The following is a 17,610-nucleotide window of genomic DNA, read 5'->3' as shown; positions in this document are numbered from 1 at the left end:
TTATCTTATCCAACCTAGTTATTTTACATTTTTTTCAGAAATGTTGCTTTCTTTTTTGTTGGAATTCAATTCAACTTTATTTGAGGTTATACTGACATGGGTGCATAGTATAGTGAAAAGTGTTTCTCATGAGTGACTCAGGTGCAGTATATAAATAGAACAGAAGACAAGACTGTAACACAATAACAATAACAGTGTAATAACATAACAGTGTAAACAAAAACTGTGCTAATACCCAATCAGAGAAAAGTGTACAACAGGACAAAAACAGTACAAAAGTAATTTGGGGAACAGTGCAAAAGTAATACGACTAGTGCAGTTTTAAGTACGATTTCGGTTTACATTCAGTTGTCATGTATGTAGAGGTGTAGGAGTCATTGTGGGTACAGGAAGAAGTGAAGAGAGGTCATGATGTATGAAGAGAGGTATGATGGGAGGGAGTGGGGGCGTCACCAGCTTGACGGCTCTGGGGGAGAAGCTATTTTGGAGTCTAGTTGTGTGCGACTGGAGTGACCGGAACCTTCTGCCAGATGGTAGGGGGACAAACAAGTTATGACTGGGGTGAGTGGGGTCAGACATCATTTTGGTGGCTTTTTTCAGACTTCTGGTGCTGTAGATTTCCTGGATGGATGGTAAGGCACTGCCGATGATGTGTCGGGCAGTTTTGACCACCCGCTGCAGTGCCTTTCGGTCGGCTGCGTTGCAGTGGCTGCATCCGACAAATTGTTGCATTGTAGCACTGAATTGTTGCATCCTTGCAAACTGAAAGGAGGTGGTGACTTTCTATACCCACTGTATATGCTTGCTTACCGAGAGGTGTTAAGAACCTAATGAATTCTATAGATTCAAATTATTCAGCTCATTTGCTGCATTTTTAATTCCTTTCAGTATGTAATGTAATTAAATTGGAAATATATACCAAAGAATTTAGCAACAGAGCCACATTTTTGTGCAGGCTTATGCAGGCCGCAGACAGACAGAGCTGGTTCAGGGCAGACGGGGAATGTTTTGGGCAGGATTCAGGTAGAGTATCCTTCTAGGATGCAGGTTATTATGCACACTACCTGTGGCAGAAGGTATCTCAACGACAGAGCACTGGCATCAGTGGCAGAACAGGGATGACATATCCAGGGTTTAATGGATTCATCATCTATTAATTGCACGGAGGAGGTTGAGACAATGGGCCCGAGTGATTCCTAACCGCCCTGCGAAGGAAGAACTTCTGATATTTCTAATATTCAAATGACATTAAAAAGCAGGTTTCAACAAGTATTACAGCGAAAAGGCTAGCTGTCTTCATGGAAACATTTAAAATAAAAAACTCGTCAGCTATCAATATTCAGTGTAAAAACGTATTGAAAGCTGCAGGTCATAGAAGCAGATTTCTAAAATGTATGGCTGTAATAATGAAATCTTTTTTTAAAAAATCTATAAATGCAAATAAAACTCTGAGATTCTTTATTGACTTATATTGGATTCCTGAATTCACACTGAATAATTCTGATGAAGAATTTATATTTTAACTTTTGCAGGAACATAACTGCCTGTGTTTCCTGTGTTCTAAATAGGAAAGTACAAAATAGCTGTTTTGAAAATATTTCTAAAACTTGTTACAATTGAGCCCATTATATAATTGCAATTTTATTCCCTCATAAAAAAGGTTGTAGTAGTTTCCATTTTCTTTTAATCTAGCCCCATTGAAAAGAGCACATTTTGCTATATTGACTATATATTGCTATATTGACATATATATTTAAAACAATAATATAAATAGATAAAAACACCTTTCTAAAATATGTTACAATAAATGTCATGATATATTTGCATTTTTTTACATAAATCCAGATGAAAGCATTTGTGGTAGCACCCATTTTCTCTTCATCTAGATGTGTTGAAAAGAGAGGAACATATTTTACAGAAATCGTAAGTACTAAATACATTAACAGAAAGAGAAATCATAAATGCTTGGATGGTATTTTTCCCATAATGTGTTTCCTTGTGTTTTTCTCGGGTTTAAACACAATTATATAGCACTTTGGAGAAAAAATACAAAACAGCAGGCCAAATGTTGAGGACAAAATAGCAAAAATCTCAACTGCAACTGTGTATTTTCCAGGTGAGCTGACATACGCTGGGATGAAGGTGACCCAAACTGCACAGAAGATGAGCATGCTGAAAGTTATCAGCTTGGCCTCATTGAAATTATCAGGCAGTTTCCTGGCTAAGAAAGCCAGCACCAAACAAGTAGCTGCAAGCAGGCCTATATAGCCCAGAACTGCATAAAATGCAATTTCGGATCCTGTGTTACATTCTAAAATGATCTTTTTATTACTGAGTTTAAAATTTTTGACAGGAATGGGAGGTTTTAAACTAAGCCACAGCGCACAGATTACAACCTGCACAGCTGTGCAAGAACAAACTATGATCCTCTGCTGAACTGGACCAAAGTTTTTTGCCATGTTGTCGTTGGGAAGAGTGGCTCTGAAAGCTGTTACAACAACTATTGTTTTTCCCAACACACAGGAAGTACAAAGTGCAAATGTGATTCCAAAGGCTGTGTGACGCAACATACAGGACCAGGCTGTTGGCTGCCCAATGAAGGTAAGAGGGCAGAGAAAACACAGCAGCAGAGAGAACAGCAGGAGAGAGCTGAGCTCAGAGTTGTTGGCTTTTACAATGGGTGTGCTTCTGAAGGAAAAGAAGACTGAAATAGTGGCTACTGTCAAGCAGAGTCCAAACAATGACACAGTAGTGAGTGTGATTCCCATTGCATCATAGTAGGAAAGAAACTCAATGTCTTTGAGGATACAGCTGTCTTTTCCATCATTAGACCAGTAGTCCTGTGGACAGTTCATGCACTCAGCTGCACCTGAAAACAAGGAAGTAATGTGAATATAACAAAATACAATTTTCAGAAGTTTTAGGCAACCAGTATTACTTATGGAAATATTTCACTTTCAGTTTTCTTCATTTTGAAAAGTGATAGGATACATCAGAATTGTAAGTGACAATTTGCAATTGATCGTACTCACCAAGTCTCCTTTGTTGTCACCCTTTCATTAAGTGCCTTGCATGTATTCATTATGATATTCAAATCAGTTCTGTACTGTTTTATTTCTATACTGTTTAGCCAGTGTATCAGTTTCAGTATGAAAGTGAATATGTGTATTTTTCTTTTTCTGTTAATGGCCATAGTACTGTTTTCTGCTTCTACACCAACTGTACAGTAACACCAGTAAATAAGGCATAACATTAACCTCTTCTGTTCAAACAAAAAGCATGAAGTATTGTAAATCTCTGAATTTAAGACACTTTCTAAAGCATATTTTCTTCTTCATTTACTACCTTGCATCTTATTTTAATGTGGTGTAAATACCATGCAACTAATTATTTGTTATAATTGAAAAATCTTAGGCTTTTTATTCTTTTAACTTCATACTTTTTAACTTTTATATTTATTACTTTTAATATTTTATATTAAAAATAATATTAATTATATTGTATTAATATAGAACATATTTATGTAGTTTACTGTAAATTGTATGCTGTGTATGTTTTTAAATAACATTTAAATAGCTCAGAATAGGAGTTCTTGAGTAAATTATTGCAATGTTTGTTTTGGTATTGAAGAATTGGTGTGAATCCTGTAAACCAAAAGCCTTTAGAAAAATATTTGTAACCTTTATTATATTTGTAAGTGTAGATCTGCCAATAAGCAGATTTAAATACAGATACAAAAGTTACAAAGATTTCAGTTGTATTACGTTTGTTTAGTTTTTGTTCACTCTGTACTTTTGTTTAATTTCTTCAGGGTACAGACGACATACCATCTAAATCATGGTGAGCCTTGTATTTTACACCTAAGCTTCAGAAATATTGTAATATTATTATCATTTTTCATGTTTTCGGTATGTTTTAAGAAAATTATTATTTTTTTTTTAAGTAATGATGCTTATAGTTCAAAGACATATTGGTAGAATAACTGGCTTCTGAGAAAACTGGCCCTGGTGTGCGCGTGTGCCCTGAGCTGGACTGGTATCCCAGAGTCCAGAGTGTACCTGCCTTACGGCCCTAAATTAGAAGACGTGGTGAGAAACTGGATGGATGGATGCTCAAAGTGGTGGGAGCACAGCAGAGCAAAGCGAGTGAGGAATTTTATCCCAGTCATGCCATTCCACCCAGCTTTATGATTAGGGAGCAGCATTGCTGGCAGTACTCCCTGTAGTGGACTGGTGTCCTGTCTGGGGAACACTCTTGTGGTCTCTTGTCTGTGCAGCATCATGGAAACCAGGACAATCTCTGGCCTGATGCACTACTGTGGCTTGGGTATAGAAATTACCTACAGTACCTAACCTGACAGTACAGAAGAATATATGAGGGTTCAGATAACAAATAAAATTATGTCTTCCTTGCTGACAGGAACAGGATAATCTCTTACTGTGTAGTTCGTACCTGTGGTGTTTGTTATGGTACCATCAGCACAAGCAATGCAATCGAAGCAGCAGATGGGCTGGCCTTTCCTGGCTGCTCTTCTTGTGCCTGGGGGGCAGCTCTCAGAACACACTCCTTTTGGGACCTGAAGAGACAAAAAATGTGGGATACTTTTAATGTATATCACTCACTCATACATTTTAAAGTAATTTATTCGAATTAAGGGGAACATTTTAAATATGCAGCAATATACTGTACTGTATGTCATTTTTTTAACTATTTAAGCAATAAATGAAATAAACACCAGGTAAAGCTGGTCCACAGCTCAGAAAACAAGGAAGTGGCCCTATATGGCTTTCAAGGTCACAAGAATCCTGAGACAGTAAATAAGGGAAGTCCAAGGGTCAGCAGGTGAGCAAAAGTCCAAAACCAGAAGACATATTTAGTACCAAGAACAGGAAACACAATCCAAAAGCCAAGGTCAAGAAACAGGCCAAAATCAAAAAGTCTGGCAAGGAGTCCAGGAAGAATTCAGCAAAGGCTAGATCAAGGGCTCAAAGAGTTGAAAACAATACTGAGCAAAGTTTGAATGAAGAGCAGGGCTTAAATAGGTTTGGAGAGGGGCGGCGTGGTGTAGTAGGGACACTGAGCAAGCAGGGCTTGGCTATTGCCATCTGCTTGATCTACCTCTGCTGCTCAGATGAAGAAGGCACTAGAGGCTGGGACACACTACATCTGCCTTAAAGCTATCATGAGCATTTGAAAATAGTATTAAGATCTGAAATAGTGCTTACTTCTCTCCCAGTGCTCCAGAGAATACTGTCCTCATCAATCACTAGCTGACTGCCTCCATCTGGTGATGTATCAAAGTGACCCACTGTCACATGGCTGACCACTCCTTTGTTGAGTTGCCAGTTTATAATGTCATAGGCAGCAGGAGGATCTCCGTTCTCATCAAAGTACACAGCTTCTCCAAACTGGTTTACAAAACTGACTCTTTTTAATTGTTTAGTGACCTTGAGAGTGTGGAATAAATAGTTTATAAAATGTTTAGTATTTTTTATAACTCTACATTGACAGAATCTTAAATTTATTGACTAAACTAAAAAGCTAGTGTGGCCGAAGCAAAAAAGACTCGACCTGCAATTTCATTTTACTCACCTGCCAGGGCTCTATTCTTGCAATATCTCCACACAGTCTAATGGCTTTATTTACTTCCTTTTCACAGAACAGTAAGTCATGAAGTGCATGTGCTACAGCATACACCGCATTGTGTACATTATATGTCATTCTAAGTTGAGAGACATCAAAAAAGGCATTTTCTATTTTATCTAGTCTCTCTTGTCCTGTGCATATCTTGGTGTCTGAAACATTTTGTTGGAAGGATTCCACTTTCAAACGTAGTGTGCACCCAAAGATGTGTTCCCAGAATACATTATTTAAGTTGTTTACAGAATCGAGAGATGGACGTATATTGAGCAGAAAATCTTTGAACTTTGGTATTGCCATTTTGCGAGTTGTAAGTCCTATTGTGCCACCAAAAGATCTGAAGAATTCCTCAGTGGAGGGTCTCGCTGCTGTTACCCAGTCCTCACTTGCTAACCACTGTATGCCAGTTATGTTTTGCCTGACAATCTCCTGCATTAAAGGGTACAGGTCACGTTCTGAAGCAAATGCTAATATGACTTTCACTGCGGTTCTTTTCATAGTTTCTATTATCTGAAGTAATGCAGTTCTCGAGTAGGAGCTTAAAATATTTTCAGTGAAGGCGATGCAAACTCCGTATTTTACAACTTCCTTGGTGAAAGACTGAACCCCAAATATGCCATATTCATTGTCCGCTTGGATAGCTCCGATCCACGTCCATCCGAAATGTTTAACGAGCTGAGCAAAAGCTTTCGCCTGAAAGAAATCACTCGGAATAGTGCGGGAGAACGTGGGGAACTCTCTTTTGTTGCTGAGACAAACACACGTGGAAGCATAGCTGACCTTGTGGAATATGAATACAAACATAAAAACAGATATTAAATATTAATTCATGAGTAGCCCAAACATAGCCCCGTAAGTAAATGTATACAATTTGCTCCATCCAAACGTTCGATTAGATTTATTCAGATTACTTGCCCTAGTTACAAAATTGGAAGATGCCATTGAGATAGAAACTCACGTGTTAATATTCAGTCCAAACCTAAAAAGGTGGTTAAAGACTTTTTCCAATAATATTGTAAACTGTAGGTTTTAAGAAACAAAATGCAAAATACATTTCTGGCAAACAAACAAACAAACAAACAAACAAACAAACAAACAAACAAACAAACAAACAAATATTAAGGTTTACCAGAGGAATACCGAAGCCTCCAATTGCTCTGGCGATATTTAAAGAATTAGATGTGATAACAGCAGTGATTGGGGACGGACACGATGAGTCATATTCATCCTCTTCGGGTCTGTTTGCTAAGAGTAAGCCAGCTCTTGCAGTTTCAGCTGGAGAAGCGCAATTGTCGAGGATTCTGTATCCCAAAGTAATGTTCGGGAGCAATTTGTTGTTCATGTTTATTTCCTCTACGGCAAAAACCATCATCTGTACCCACTGAAACACGCGAAGATCAAACCTGTTAGAGACATAATAGGTTAACAAACCCAGTTTTGGAGTCTGGTTTAGCAAGACCAGTTCGCAGCTCCTCCGCTCTGGGTGGAATTATAGCGCATGTTCCGCTATTTGCGTTAGTATTCTTCGCGCAGACAGATTTTCTCCCACCTCCCTCAGAGCTGTAGGAGAGATGGTTCGCTGCTCCACATTGAACTCTGGTCCTCGCTAGACCGCTGTGCAAGGCAAGTCTCTGCTATCTCTGGGTCCCGATGGTCAGGAAGAACAGATACTAACCTAAATACACATCTACTTGATCGCCTTACACTTTTCACACTGAAGGCGTAGTTTTGTGTTTTCAGTAAAATACCAAAGAAAATCTAAAAGGAGTTATAATTAAAATATTGCAACCAGACATCCGTAAATTGCGTATTGCATATCTTTCAAACGTTAATTCAGCTCTGATTATACTTGCCCAATGCAGTTTGCTCTTGGTGGTTCAGTTTTAAATAAAGTATGAATCTGCTCAATTCCTCCAAACACAGGGAAAACACCGCCGATCGCTAAATCGCCGTCTTTGAACAGACCAGATTTTGTATATTTCCCCAGTATCCGGCAGGGCACATCGCCGTTCACCTGAAAAGTGAAACAGAAAATGAGAACCATGATAATGTGTGTGTACATTATGATGTACTTTGTCGAAAGATAAACGAGACAATGAAATTAAAGTAGTTCCTGTGTCATTTTATAGACCGGAAAATACCCTCAGGGCCCCTGTGCATAAACTAGTGACACTGACAGTGTGAAGTAAACAGTGGTCTCCCAAGAGGTGATTTTACTCCGCATGAAAGGGGTGTTCGTATAGTGTGATACACATCTACTGTATGTGTAAGGAAGAACTGTTTGTGCGCGGTGTGCAGGAAATACCCGTGTTTTCAGTTAACGCAACCATTAAATAAATATTAAACGAAAAGGAAACTTGGAAGGTTTAAATAAGAGCAAAATATTACAACGGATGAATCAATTAGAAAACTGTTCGGCTCTGCGTAAACAATCTTGACTTTCAGTGTCAGCACCACGGAGCTGTCCATTGTAAAACAAGCATAAACTATATTATCTCTAAACAGTACCATAATATTATTAAACTGTCTGTGGTATAATGGTATAAACACGTTTTTTTAATGGATCTCATAAATGTTTGAAGTGACTTAGTGCTCTTTTTCCATACATTTATGCTACCTAGTTAACCGGTACATCTTTAAAAATATACCGATAAGCTGAATTCATTGAACATTTCTAGTCTTGAACTGACAAAAACAGGAGGACCTAATGCAAGCATTCAGAATCCTCAAAGCATTGACAACACCAACCCAGTGGATTTCTTCATAATGAGCTGGTTTGCTTCATTTCACACGGGGGAAGCTATTGACAGCGGGTTTTGGAAGGTTATTGAATAAGCTCCCCAGCCACGCTGTTGACACCCATTCCCTTAAAAAAAAAACAGCTGGATAAGAAATGTGCATCAATTATCTACTAAATAGCAAATGGTCTGGAAGGGTGAAATGATCTCCACTCACTAGTAACCTTTCTCATAGTCTTGTGATTAAACTGGTGTGTAGAGTGTAAAAGATGCTGTGTGTAGTAAAATGAAAGAGGATATTGGCCAGACAGAGGAGATGTGCATGTAACTATGCATGTATGCGAAGTCAGCAGATATTAAAGCACTATAATGGCTGAAACAACTTACTGGTATTTTATGAGGTTTTAGGGGATGGGAGGTGTCACAGGTATAATAATAATAATAATAATAATAATAATAATAATAATAATAATAATAATAATAATAATTGCTTACATTTATATATAGCGCTTTTCTGGACACTCCACTCAAAGCGCTTTACAGGTCATGGGGACTCCCCTCCACCACCACCAATGTGCAGCCCCACCTGGAATGTATGAATGTATATACCACCTACATACTTTATTGTAACTGCATTGTAAACTGGTGCCCTTTGGAAATATTTTCTAAGAGGTGTAAAATGTACATTGTACTCTACCCTCAGGAGATATGTAAATTTCAGTCTGAAAATGAACTTTTTAAAAATGATGAGTTGGCTGTTTTAAATTAGATTTAAATTGATCTTGTTTCTTCTGTGTATTAGTGTACTGTATGCTTGCTTACCTAGAGACATTAAGAAACTGATTGATTGAAATGTTCATTTGTTGCTTTTTAAATTTATTTCAGTACACGTAATTACATTGGAAGAAAATGATTAGAATAAATTACATTTTCTCATAAAATAATTATTTCCTACATACCAAAGAGCTTAGGTACAGAGACACATTTTTGTTACAAGGATGAAAACCGTGAAAACACCTTATGCGTGTAAAACAAAAATATTTGTCCAAATACAGAATTACAACGCAGTGTTATTTGTCCATCAGAATAGTGCACGTACATCCTTTTCAAATTGTGCACCCCATCCTAAGTTGTAAAAGACAAATGCATATTAGAGATGCAGGAACAATAACTTCATATTTTGAATATCATGAGAGAGACAAAACCAAGAGCTGCTTGGAATGACGTGGCTGCTTTCTCGGTGCGAGCTGCTGCAGTAACCAGGCTGAGGAGGGAAAGGCACTGAGGAGCAAGTGGTAGATGAACCAGACAGGGCAGGTGGCAGTTTCTGCAGGTGGGGCTCAGGTGGTGCAGCGGTGACAGAGGGAAACATCGTGGCCGCAACAGCGCAGATGGCAGGCTGGGCTCGGGCTGCCAGCGCAGTTGACTGAGGGATGGAACAGGCTTGTGGTCAAAGTCCAGGCAGGCGGGGATCGGTAACAGATAGTCGGAGAACAATATCAGGGCCGAAATGAAAATCCCAAAAACTAGGTTGAGAATGGCAGAAAGACAGAACTAGAGAAATAAGTGAACCACTGGGGGCTGGTATTCAGACTCAGTGTCAGAGCGTTGAATGCAAAACGGACAAGGTTTAAATAATCCGCGTTGTGCGATTAACCGGGGGCCGATGAGGGAAGGGGGTGGCTGGCTCGAGCTCGGCTGGCAGTGACTGGGCCGATTGGCGTCCTGGGTGGGAATGCAGCGCGTTGCTATGGCAGTAGATCGCTGTGAGCCCAGGCTGCCCCCATCACCAGGCTGTTTGGACAGGGCCAGCTTCTGGAGAAAGCTGTGGGTCACAGGCAGGAGGAGACAGCCGAAGCAGGTCAGCGCGTAGAGACTAGCAGAGCATACTGAGGCAAGAAGGAGACAGGCAGTGATCGTGGGAGCTAGCTGGAGGTGGGGAGCAGACAGGACTGGGAGGAGAGTGCAGCTATCAGAGCAGGTACAGACAGGGTGGGTGTGCCTCCATTCTGGATTACAGGCAGGGAACTGTGTCACTGGTCCAGTGCTTGAGAAGGCAACTGGCTGCCGAGCGGGTGGAGGACAGATGAGGAGCAAGCTGTGCAGTCAGATGGTGTAAACTAGTTGCAGTATATTGGTTCTTTCAAGGAACAGCCTCAGAGACATTAGCTACTCCTGCTTGTAACCTGTAAACAGAACACACCTGAACAGGCTATTGAAGGCAAATAAGCTTTCTGCTGGCCATCTTTTACATTTTGTAACTAGGAAACGCCAGGTGGCAGAGATCATCTTCCTCTTTGTGTAGACAGTGAGGGTGGACTGATGAATGTTTGTTGTTTGTATTGCAAAAGGCCTGCCCAGGAAAAAAAACATGAATCTATCAATAGGGCAAATAAATTATGTTGTTATCCTGATAATTGTGTGCTGAATACATGCTGATTTGGTCATTTGTGTCCACTTTGACACCAGTGAGGGGGTAATTAACAGGGGAATGAGAATGCCATAAGGAAAGGTGAATGTTGCCACGAAACAAAACGTAAATCAACTGGAGCTGGCATGTGGTGGATTTTCCCTGAACATAATCGAAGCTAACGTGTGTGATGTTTACTGTACTTGACACCCTTTAAGGGAGTATGTGCTTCTGAGACGGCTAATTAAACTGCATTTTGTTTGAGGGTGTACTTCCTGAACTGTAATGAAGTCTATTAATAAGTCAAAGATGGCTCAGTTTTTACAGCCTTCCTTATGCTCTTAGGAATGTGACCTGAAATGGAAAATGTTAACATTTTAGGGAAAATGGATTTTATTCAAGCAGGTAAAGAAAGTCAGTTGTAACTAACTTCAGGATTACAGCCACATAATACATTGCTCCTAATGAATAAAATGATTTCCTTTTATCTATCTTGCTTTGTACTCTCTTTTTAGTCAAAAAAGCAACAGCTCTGTTTACATAAAAATCAAAAGTGAACAGGGATAAACTGCAAATGTTGTAATGTTTCAGCAATATGAATGTAAACTTGTGTTAGTATATGAATTGCATAAAATAAGCCCTTTAATGTTTATAACCTGCTGTCATGAATTCACAATGAATATGTAAACATTAACCTGATAAAACATGCTGTAACAAACTTAAATTAGGTACTACCTGTAAAAATCAATACATAAGGTATTTGAAAACAAGATATCTAATATAAAGCTTTTAATAGAAAGTTTATTTAAAAATAAGCACTAAAACCATACAGATCCAGACATTTAAAAAGCACAGGGGATACTGCAGTAGTTTGCAGTCCTTGGGCTGCTGGGTACCACAGCTTTTTAGAAAAACTCTGTTGTTGGGGCGGCACTACTTTGTAAAACCGCCAGGTGGAACAGAAGATGGCCAGCAGAAACATTTACAAAATAGGTTACAATTAATGTCATGATATACAGTATTTGCAGTTTTATTCCTACATAAATCCAGATGAAAGCATATGTGGTAGCACCCATTTTCTCTTAATCTAGCTGTGTTGAAAAGAGAAAAACATATTTTAGAGAAATTGTAAGTACCAAACACATAAAAAGAAAGAGATCATAATCGTTTAGATGGTATTTTTCCCATAATCTGTTTCCTTGTATTTTTCTCAGGTTTAAGCAAAATTATGAAGCACTTAGGAGCGAAAATGCAAAACAGTAGGCCAAATGTTGAAGACAAAATTGCAAAAATCTCAACTGCAACAGTGTATTTTCCAGGTGAGCTGACATATGCAGGTATGAAGGTGACCCAAACTGCACAGAAGATGAGCATGCTGAAAGTAATCAGCTTAGCCTCATTGAAATTATCAGGCAGTTTCCTGGCTAAGAAAGCCAGCTGATTTTGAAAGCCACTTTAAATAATTAAAGAAGATGGAAGTAAGACCACATTAATCAAGGAGAAAACAACAGATTGCCATCTTGCAGTTCAATATATCTTTATGATGGTATCACTTCAAATATACTTAAGAACATGCAGAATATGTTAAATATATCCACATTTTTTAAGAAATAATCTCTTACTATGTAGTTCATACCTGTGGTGTTTGCTATGGTACCATCAGCACAAGGAATGCAATCGAAGCAGCAGATGGGCTGGCCTTTCCTGGCTGCTCTTCTTGTGCCTGGGGGGCAGCTCTCAGAACACACTCCTGCTGGAACCTGAAGAGAAAAAAGTGGGATATATATATTAAAAATTAAATTTTAAACTAATTTATTCAGATTAAGTGGAACATTTCAAATATGCACCATTAAACATATTTCATATTTCAAGTCTTGAAACAATAAATGAACTACACACTAAAATTAAATAAATTACATGATAATAAGAAATAAACACTGCATCTGTCTTAAAGCTGTCATGTGAGCATTTGAAACTAGTATCAAGGTCTGAAATAGTGCTTACGTACCTCTCTCCCAGTGCTCCAGACAATACTGTCCTCATCAATCACTAGCTGACTGCCTCCATCTGGTGATGTATCAAAGTGACCCACTGTCACATGGCTGACCACTCCTTTGTTGAGTTGCCAGTTTATAATGTCATAGGCAGCAGGAGGATCTCCGTTCTCATCAAAGTACACAGCTTCTCCAAACTGGTTTACAAAACTGACTCTTTTTAAATGTTTAGTGACCTTGAGAGTGTGGATTAAATAGTTTACAAATTGTTTAGTATTTTTTATAACTCTATATTGACAGAATCTTAAATTTAGTGATTAAACTATTAGGCTAGTGTTGTTTAAGATGATGAGACAGAGATCTGTCCTGCAGTTAGATTTTACTCACCTGCCAGGGCTCTATTCTTGCAATATCTCCACACAGTTTAATGGTTTTATTTTCTTCCTTTTCACAGAACAGTAAGCCATGAAGTGCATGTGCTATAGCATACACCGCATTGTGTACATTATATGATCCCCTTAATTGTGAGACATCAAAAAAGGCATTTTCTATTTCATCTAGCCTTTCTTCTCCTGTGCATGTCTTGGTTTCTGAAACATTTTGTTTGAAAGGTTCCTGTTTCAAACGTAGAGTGCACCCAAAGATGTGTTCCCAGAATGCATTATTTAAGTTGTTTGCAGAATCGACAGATGGACGTATCTTGAGCAGAAAATCTTTGAACTTTGGGATCGCCATCTTGCGAGTTGCAAACCCTATTGTACCACCAAAAGATCGGAAGAATTCTACAGTGGAGGGTCTCGCTGCTGTTATCCAACCTTCACTTGCGATCCACTGTATACCTGTTATGTTTTGCCTGACAATCTCCTGCATTAAAGGGTACAGGTCACGTTCTGAAGCAAATGCTAATATGACTTTCACTCCTGTCCTTTTAACAGTTTCAGCTATCTGAACTATTGCAGTTCTCGAGTAGGTACTTAAAATATTTTCAGTGAAGGCAATGCAAACTCCGTGCTTTACAACTTCCTTGGTAAAAGACTGAACCCCAAATGTGCCATACTCGTCATCAGCTCGGACAGCTCCGATCCAAGTCCAACCAAAATGTTTAACCAGCTGAGCCAAAGCTTTGGCCTGAAAAAAATCACTGGGAATAGTGCGGGAGAATGTGGGGAACTCTCTTTTGTTGCTGAGACAAGAACATGTTGAAATATAGCTGACCTTTGTGAACAAATACAAAATAAAAACAAATGTTTATATATTATTTTATGTATAGCCCGTACATAACAGTGGATATGTAATTTAAGACACAATATGTAACTCGTTCAGTTAGACAAAGTCTTATATTCAAGTTAGTAAAATATACGTACTTTATATAAACTTTGTATTGAAAATATTCAGATTATTTGAACTAGTTTAAGTTTACATTGTCTTCGTGTAAACGTCCTTCATATAAGTAAAAAATTGTACGATGTGTTTGAGGTAAAATCTCGTAAAATACTCTGCTGGCAATACTGATTTAATAAAAAAAAATAGCTTTACCAGAGGAATGCCGAAGCCTCCAATTGCTCTGGCGATATTTAAAGAATTAGATGTGATAACAGCAGTGATTGGGGACGGACACAATGAGTCATATTCATCCTCTTCGGGTCTGTTTGCTAAGAGTAAGCCAGCTCTTGCAGTTTCAGCGGGAGAACCGCAATTGTCGAGGATTCTGTATCCCAAAGTAATGTTCGGGAGCAATTTGTTGTTCATGTTTATTTCCTCTACGGCAAAAACCATCATCTGTACCCACTGAAACACGCGAAGATCAATCCTGTTAGAGACATAATAGGTTAACAAACCCAGTTGTGGAGTCTGGTTTAGCAAGACCAGTTCGCAGCTCCTCCGCTCTGGGTGGAATTATAGCGCATGTTCCGCTATTTGCGTTAGTATTCTTCGCGCAGTCAGATTTTCTCAACCTCCCTCAGAGCTGTAGGAGAGATGGTTCGCTGCTCCACATTGAACTCTGGTCCTCGCTAGACCGCTGTGCAAGGCAAGTCTCTGCTATCTCTGGGTCCCGATGGTCAGGAAGAACAGATACAAACTTACATCTACTTGATCGCCTTACACTTTTCACACTGAAGGCGTAGTTTTGTATTTTCAGTAAAATACCAAAGAAAATCTAAAATTACTCATCATTAAAATATGAAACATTGCAATGAGACTTTCTTAAAATGCGTATTCTGTATATCTTTCAAATATTAATTCTGCTCAAATGTATTTCTTACCCAATAAATAATACCTACCCGATGCATTTTGCTCTTGGTGGTTCAGTTTTAAACAAAGTATGAATCTGCTCAATTCTACCAAACACAGGAAAAACACCGCCGATCACTAAATCACCGTCTTTGAATAAACCAGACATGGTGTCTTTTCCCATGATCCGGCAAGTCAGATCGCAGTCCACCTGAAAAGAGAAACAGAACATGGAAAATATTAGAATCCCTGTATTCATTATGAAGTGCCTTACCGAAAGATAAATAAAAAATAATGAGATCAAAGTTGTTCCTGTGTCATTTTATATACTGGAAAATATCCTCAGGGTCTCTGCACAGATTTAACGAGTGGAATAGACAGTATGACATTAACAGTGGTCTCCCAAGAGGTGATATTACTCGGCGTCGAAGGGATGTTCAAATTGCGTGATACACCTAAGTGTAATGAAATACTGTCTGTGCGCATTGTGAAAAAAAATCCATGTTTTCATTTCACGCAACCATTAAAATATAAAATCAAAAGGAAACGTGGAAGTTAAAGAAAAATAACATCACGACAGAATCCATCAGAAATCCATCGGCTCTATGTAAACAATCTTGACTTCAGCGGATTGATTACACATGTTTTCCAGTGTCAGCACCACGTGTATGGTATAATGGTATAAACACGTTTTTTTATGAGTATTCAAATGTTACCTCTTGTTAATATTGACCAACGTCATAAAAAAGACGATCAAGCTTGAAGATGTGTCTTGGTGCTAATTTATGACACGTTTATACTACCTGGCAAACTGGCACGTCTTTAAAAATACACTGATGAGCTGAAATAACTGATCCTTTCTAGTCTTGAACAGAAAAAAAAACAGAAAAGAAAACTTACGAGGGAACCTGACACAAGTATTCAGCATCCCCAAGGCGTTGATAAAGCTGTGACAGTGAATTTCTTCATAATTTGCAGGATTCCTTCATTTCACACAGAGAGGACCATTTCTAAAGTGTTATCTACTTACTAACTTGGTGGGCCAAATGGTTTCCACTCATTTGTAACCTTTCTTATGGTTTTATGATTAAACTTAAATCACCTGTGTCTTGTGTGTATAGTGTAAGTGTTTCTATAAAACTTTCTATAAGCATAAAATTGAGTGCAGTGTGAGTAGATTTGTTCGTTTTTTGTAAAGATTTTATTTAAAAAATAAAGATTGCGAGAATTATATAATTCAGCTACATAATTAAGTCTAAAAGTTAGTCTTAAATGTTATCTGTCTAACAAGGAACAGCTTTAAAGTCTTTGATGTTTTCAAGAGCAAGTAATCGTGTCACTGCGTTATGAATGAGCACAGAGGACTAACAAACCGTGCTTACTAGTCTACAAATGAATAGAATCCATTGATCGCATACTGTCATTTGGTTTTGTATTCAACCTTTGACTTTTTATTCTATTTAGTTTTTAAAAAAGTCCTTAGAACTCAATCTTGAATGTAGAAACGTAATGTACATCACAAATACTGTAAGTCCCTGGCTGTTCTCCATGAAAACACACTATATTTGTGACCTCAGATGTTTATTAAACCTTCTGTGCAGAATCATCTTATAATTCCCTACAAACTACAAAGGGCCATGATTATAATGGAACACATATCAGAATCCATGTTGTGATCTGTCAGAAAATCTGCGACCTTTGATTTTGCATTAAGCTCAAATTCAAATCCATAATGCTAATAGTTCATAAAGCTATTAAAATGTTTTTCGCAAATAATTGTATATAGGGTAGTTACAGTTAATATGCATTCTACAATAAATTCCATAAGTCTTCATTTTATTTGTAATGAATTCAATTGTAATTTTTTGGGTAATTTACAAATGCCTTAGATGAATGTGTAAAAAGATGAAAAACGCCTGACTCCCACCAGAGGGAGGCTTCTGCTTATAAACGTGAGATACAAAAATGAAAACACATTAGAAGTGTTGTTTAGATACAGAATGTTCTTGTTTTCATCTCTTTATGTGAGATAATATTTGATTAAAATGTTAGAAAAAGTCTTAGAAGTGTCTCGATCGTAAGCCCCTCCTCTTAAGGGAGCTCCGGCTCTTTTTTGCGCGTCTTGATTTTTGCACCTGCCTCCTGTTCCAGCCTCTCCCTACAGAAGCCTGACGCTCCCACCATTCCAGGCTCAGCTTTGGAAGATGGACACCCGGAAGCCCGCCTACCAGCGAGTCCAGGAGAGACCCGACGGCACAGGCTTCATCACGGCGTCCTGACCGTCTGGGTCCGGGCTGGAGCGCCTGGCCCGTTACCCTTTTTATTCCCCCGACCCTTCGCCGGACCCCGCTCCGGCTTTTAACTCCCGTCATGTCTCTGTCTTGGATGGATCACCCGGCTGTGGACTCTTGCCTATTCCGGATTACCCTACGGACTCCCTTCGGACTTGTTTGCCTTGGTCACGCCCCCCCGAGCACCAGCCCAGCTCCGATCCCAGTCTGCTTTCCCCGTGTTTGTCTCTCTCCCCTCCGGATTATGCCGTCTGCAGACGGTCCTGAAATATTCTTCGTGACAATAAGTTGTAAAAGGCAGGGAC

The 17,610-nt window shown here is 38.8% G+C and overlaps 1 protein-coding gene across 4 annotated transcripts; it reads right to left on the bottom strand.

Moving 5' to 3' along the window:
- Window positions 1-1,069: 1,069 nt before the first annotated feature.
- LOC148677277 (extracellular calcium-sensing receptor-like) lies at window positions 1,070-17,414 on the bottom strand. Of its 4 annotated transcripts, XM_088619781.1 has the most exons (11): window positions 15,065-17,414; window positions 14,319-14,592; window positions 13,170-13,997; window positions 12,797-13,018; window positions 12,411-12,548; window positions 7,494-7,654; window positions 6,770-7,043; window positions 5,593-6,420; window positions 5,226-5,447; window positions 4,453-4,576; window positions 1,070-2,869 (listed from the first exon to the last, which is right to left on the bottom strand). In XM_088619781.1, the coding sequence occupies exons 1-11, from the start codon at window positions 15,271-15,273 to the stop codon at window positions 1,956-1,958; spliced, it is 4,194 nt and encodes a 1,397-aa protein (XP_088475907.1). In that variant the 5' UTR covers window positions 15,274-17,414; the 3' UTR covers window positions 1,070-1,955. The 4 variants fall into 4 exon arrangements, 3 of the variants coding, with proteins under 3 accessions (XP_088475907.1, XP_088475912.1, XP_088475914.1); XM_088619786.1 differs by lacking the exons at window positions 5,226-5,447; window positions 7,494-7,654; window positions 12,411-12,548; ... (2 more) ...; window positions 14,319-14,592; window positions 15,065-17,414 and having other exon boundaries at window positions 1,076-2,869; XM_088619788.1 differs by lacking the exons at window positions 5,226-5,447; window positions 5,593-6,420; window positions 7,494-7,654; ... (3 more) ...; window positions 14,319-14,592; window positions 15,065-17,414 and having other exon boundaries at window positions 1,089-2,869; window positions 6,770-7,484.
- Between the last annotated feature and the right edge of the window lie 196 nt (window positions 17,415-17,610).

The sequence above is a fragment of the Lepisosteus platostomus genome, chromosome 2, assembly GCF_059453375.1.
Source record: "Lepisosteus platostomus isolate fLepPlt1 chromosome 2, fLepPlt1.hap1, whole genome shotgun sequence".
In the NCBI taxonomy this organism is placed as follows: domain Eukaryota; kingdom Metazoa; phylum Chordata; class Actinopteri; order Semionotiformes; family Lepisosteidae; genus Lepisosteus; species Lepisosteus platostomus.
The sequence above is the reverse complement of the archived record's forward strand: the minus strand, read 5'-3'. Positions and strand labels throughout refer to the sequence as shown.

What these genes read in the sequence shown, in the direction of transcription:
- LOC148677277 (XM_088619781.1), bottom strand. Translation starts at nt 15,273, where the DNA reads ATGAATACAGGGATTCTAATATTTTCCATGTTCTGTTTCTCTTTTCAG. An exon ending in CCAAGAGCAAAATGCATCGG is followed by an intron (nt 14,593 to 15,064) that starts GTAGGTATTATT and finishes TGTCTCTAACAG; the next exon opens with GATTGATCTTCGCGTGTTTC. An exon ending in CAAGAATAGAGCCCTGGCAG is followed by an intron (nt 13,019 to 13,169) that starts GTGAGTAAAATC and finishes CACACTCTCAAG; the next exon opens with GTCACTAAACATTTAAAAAG.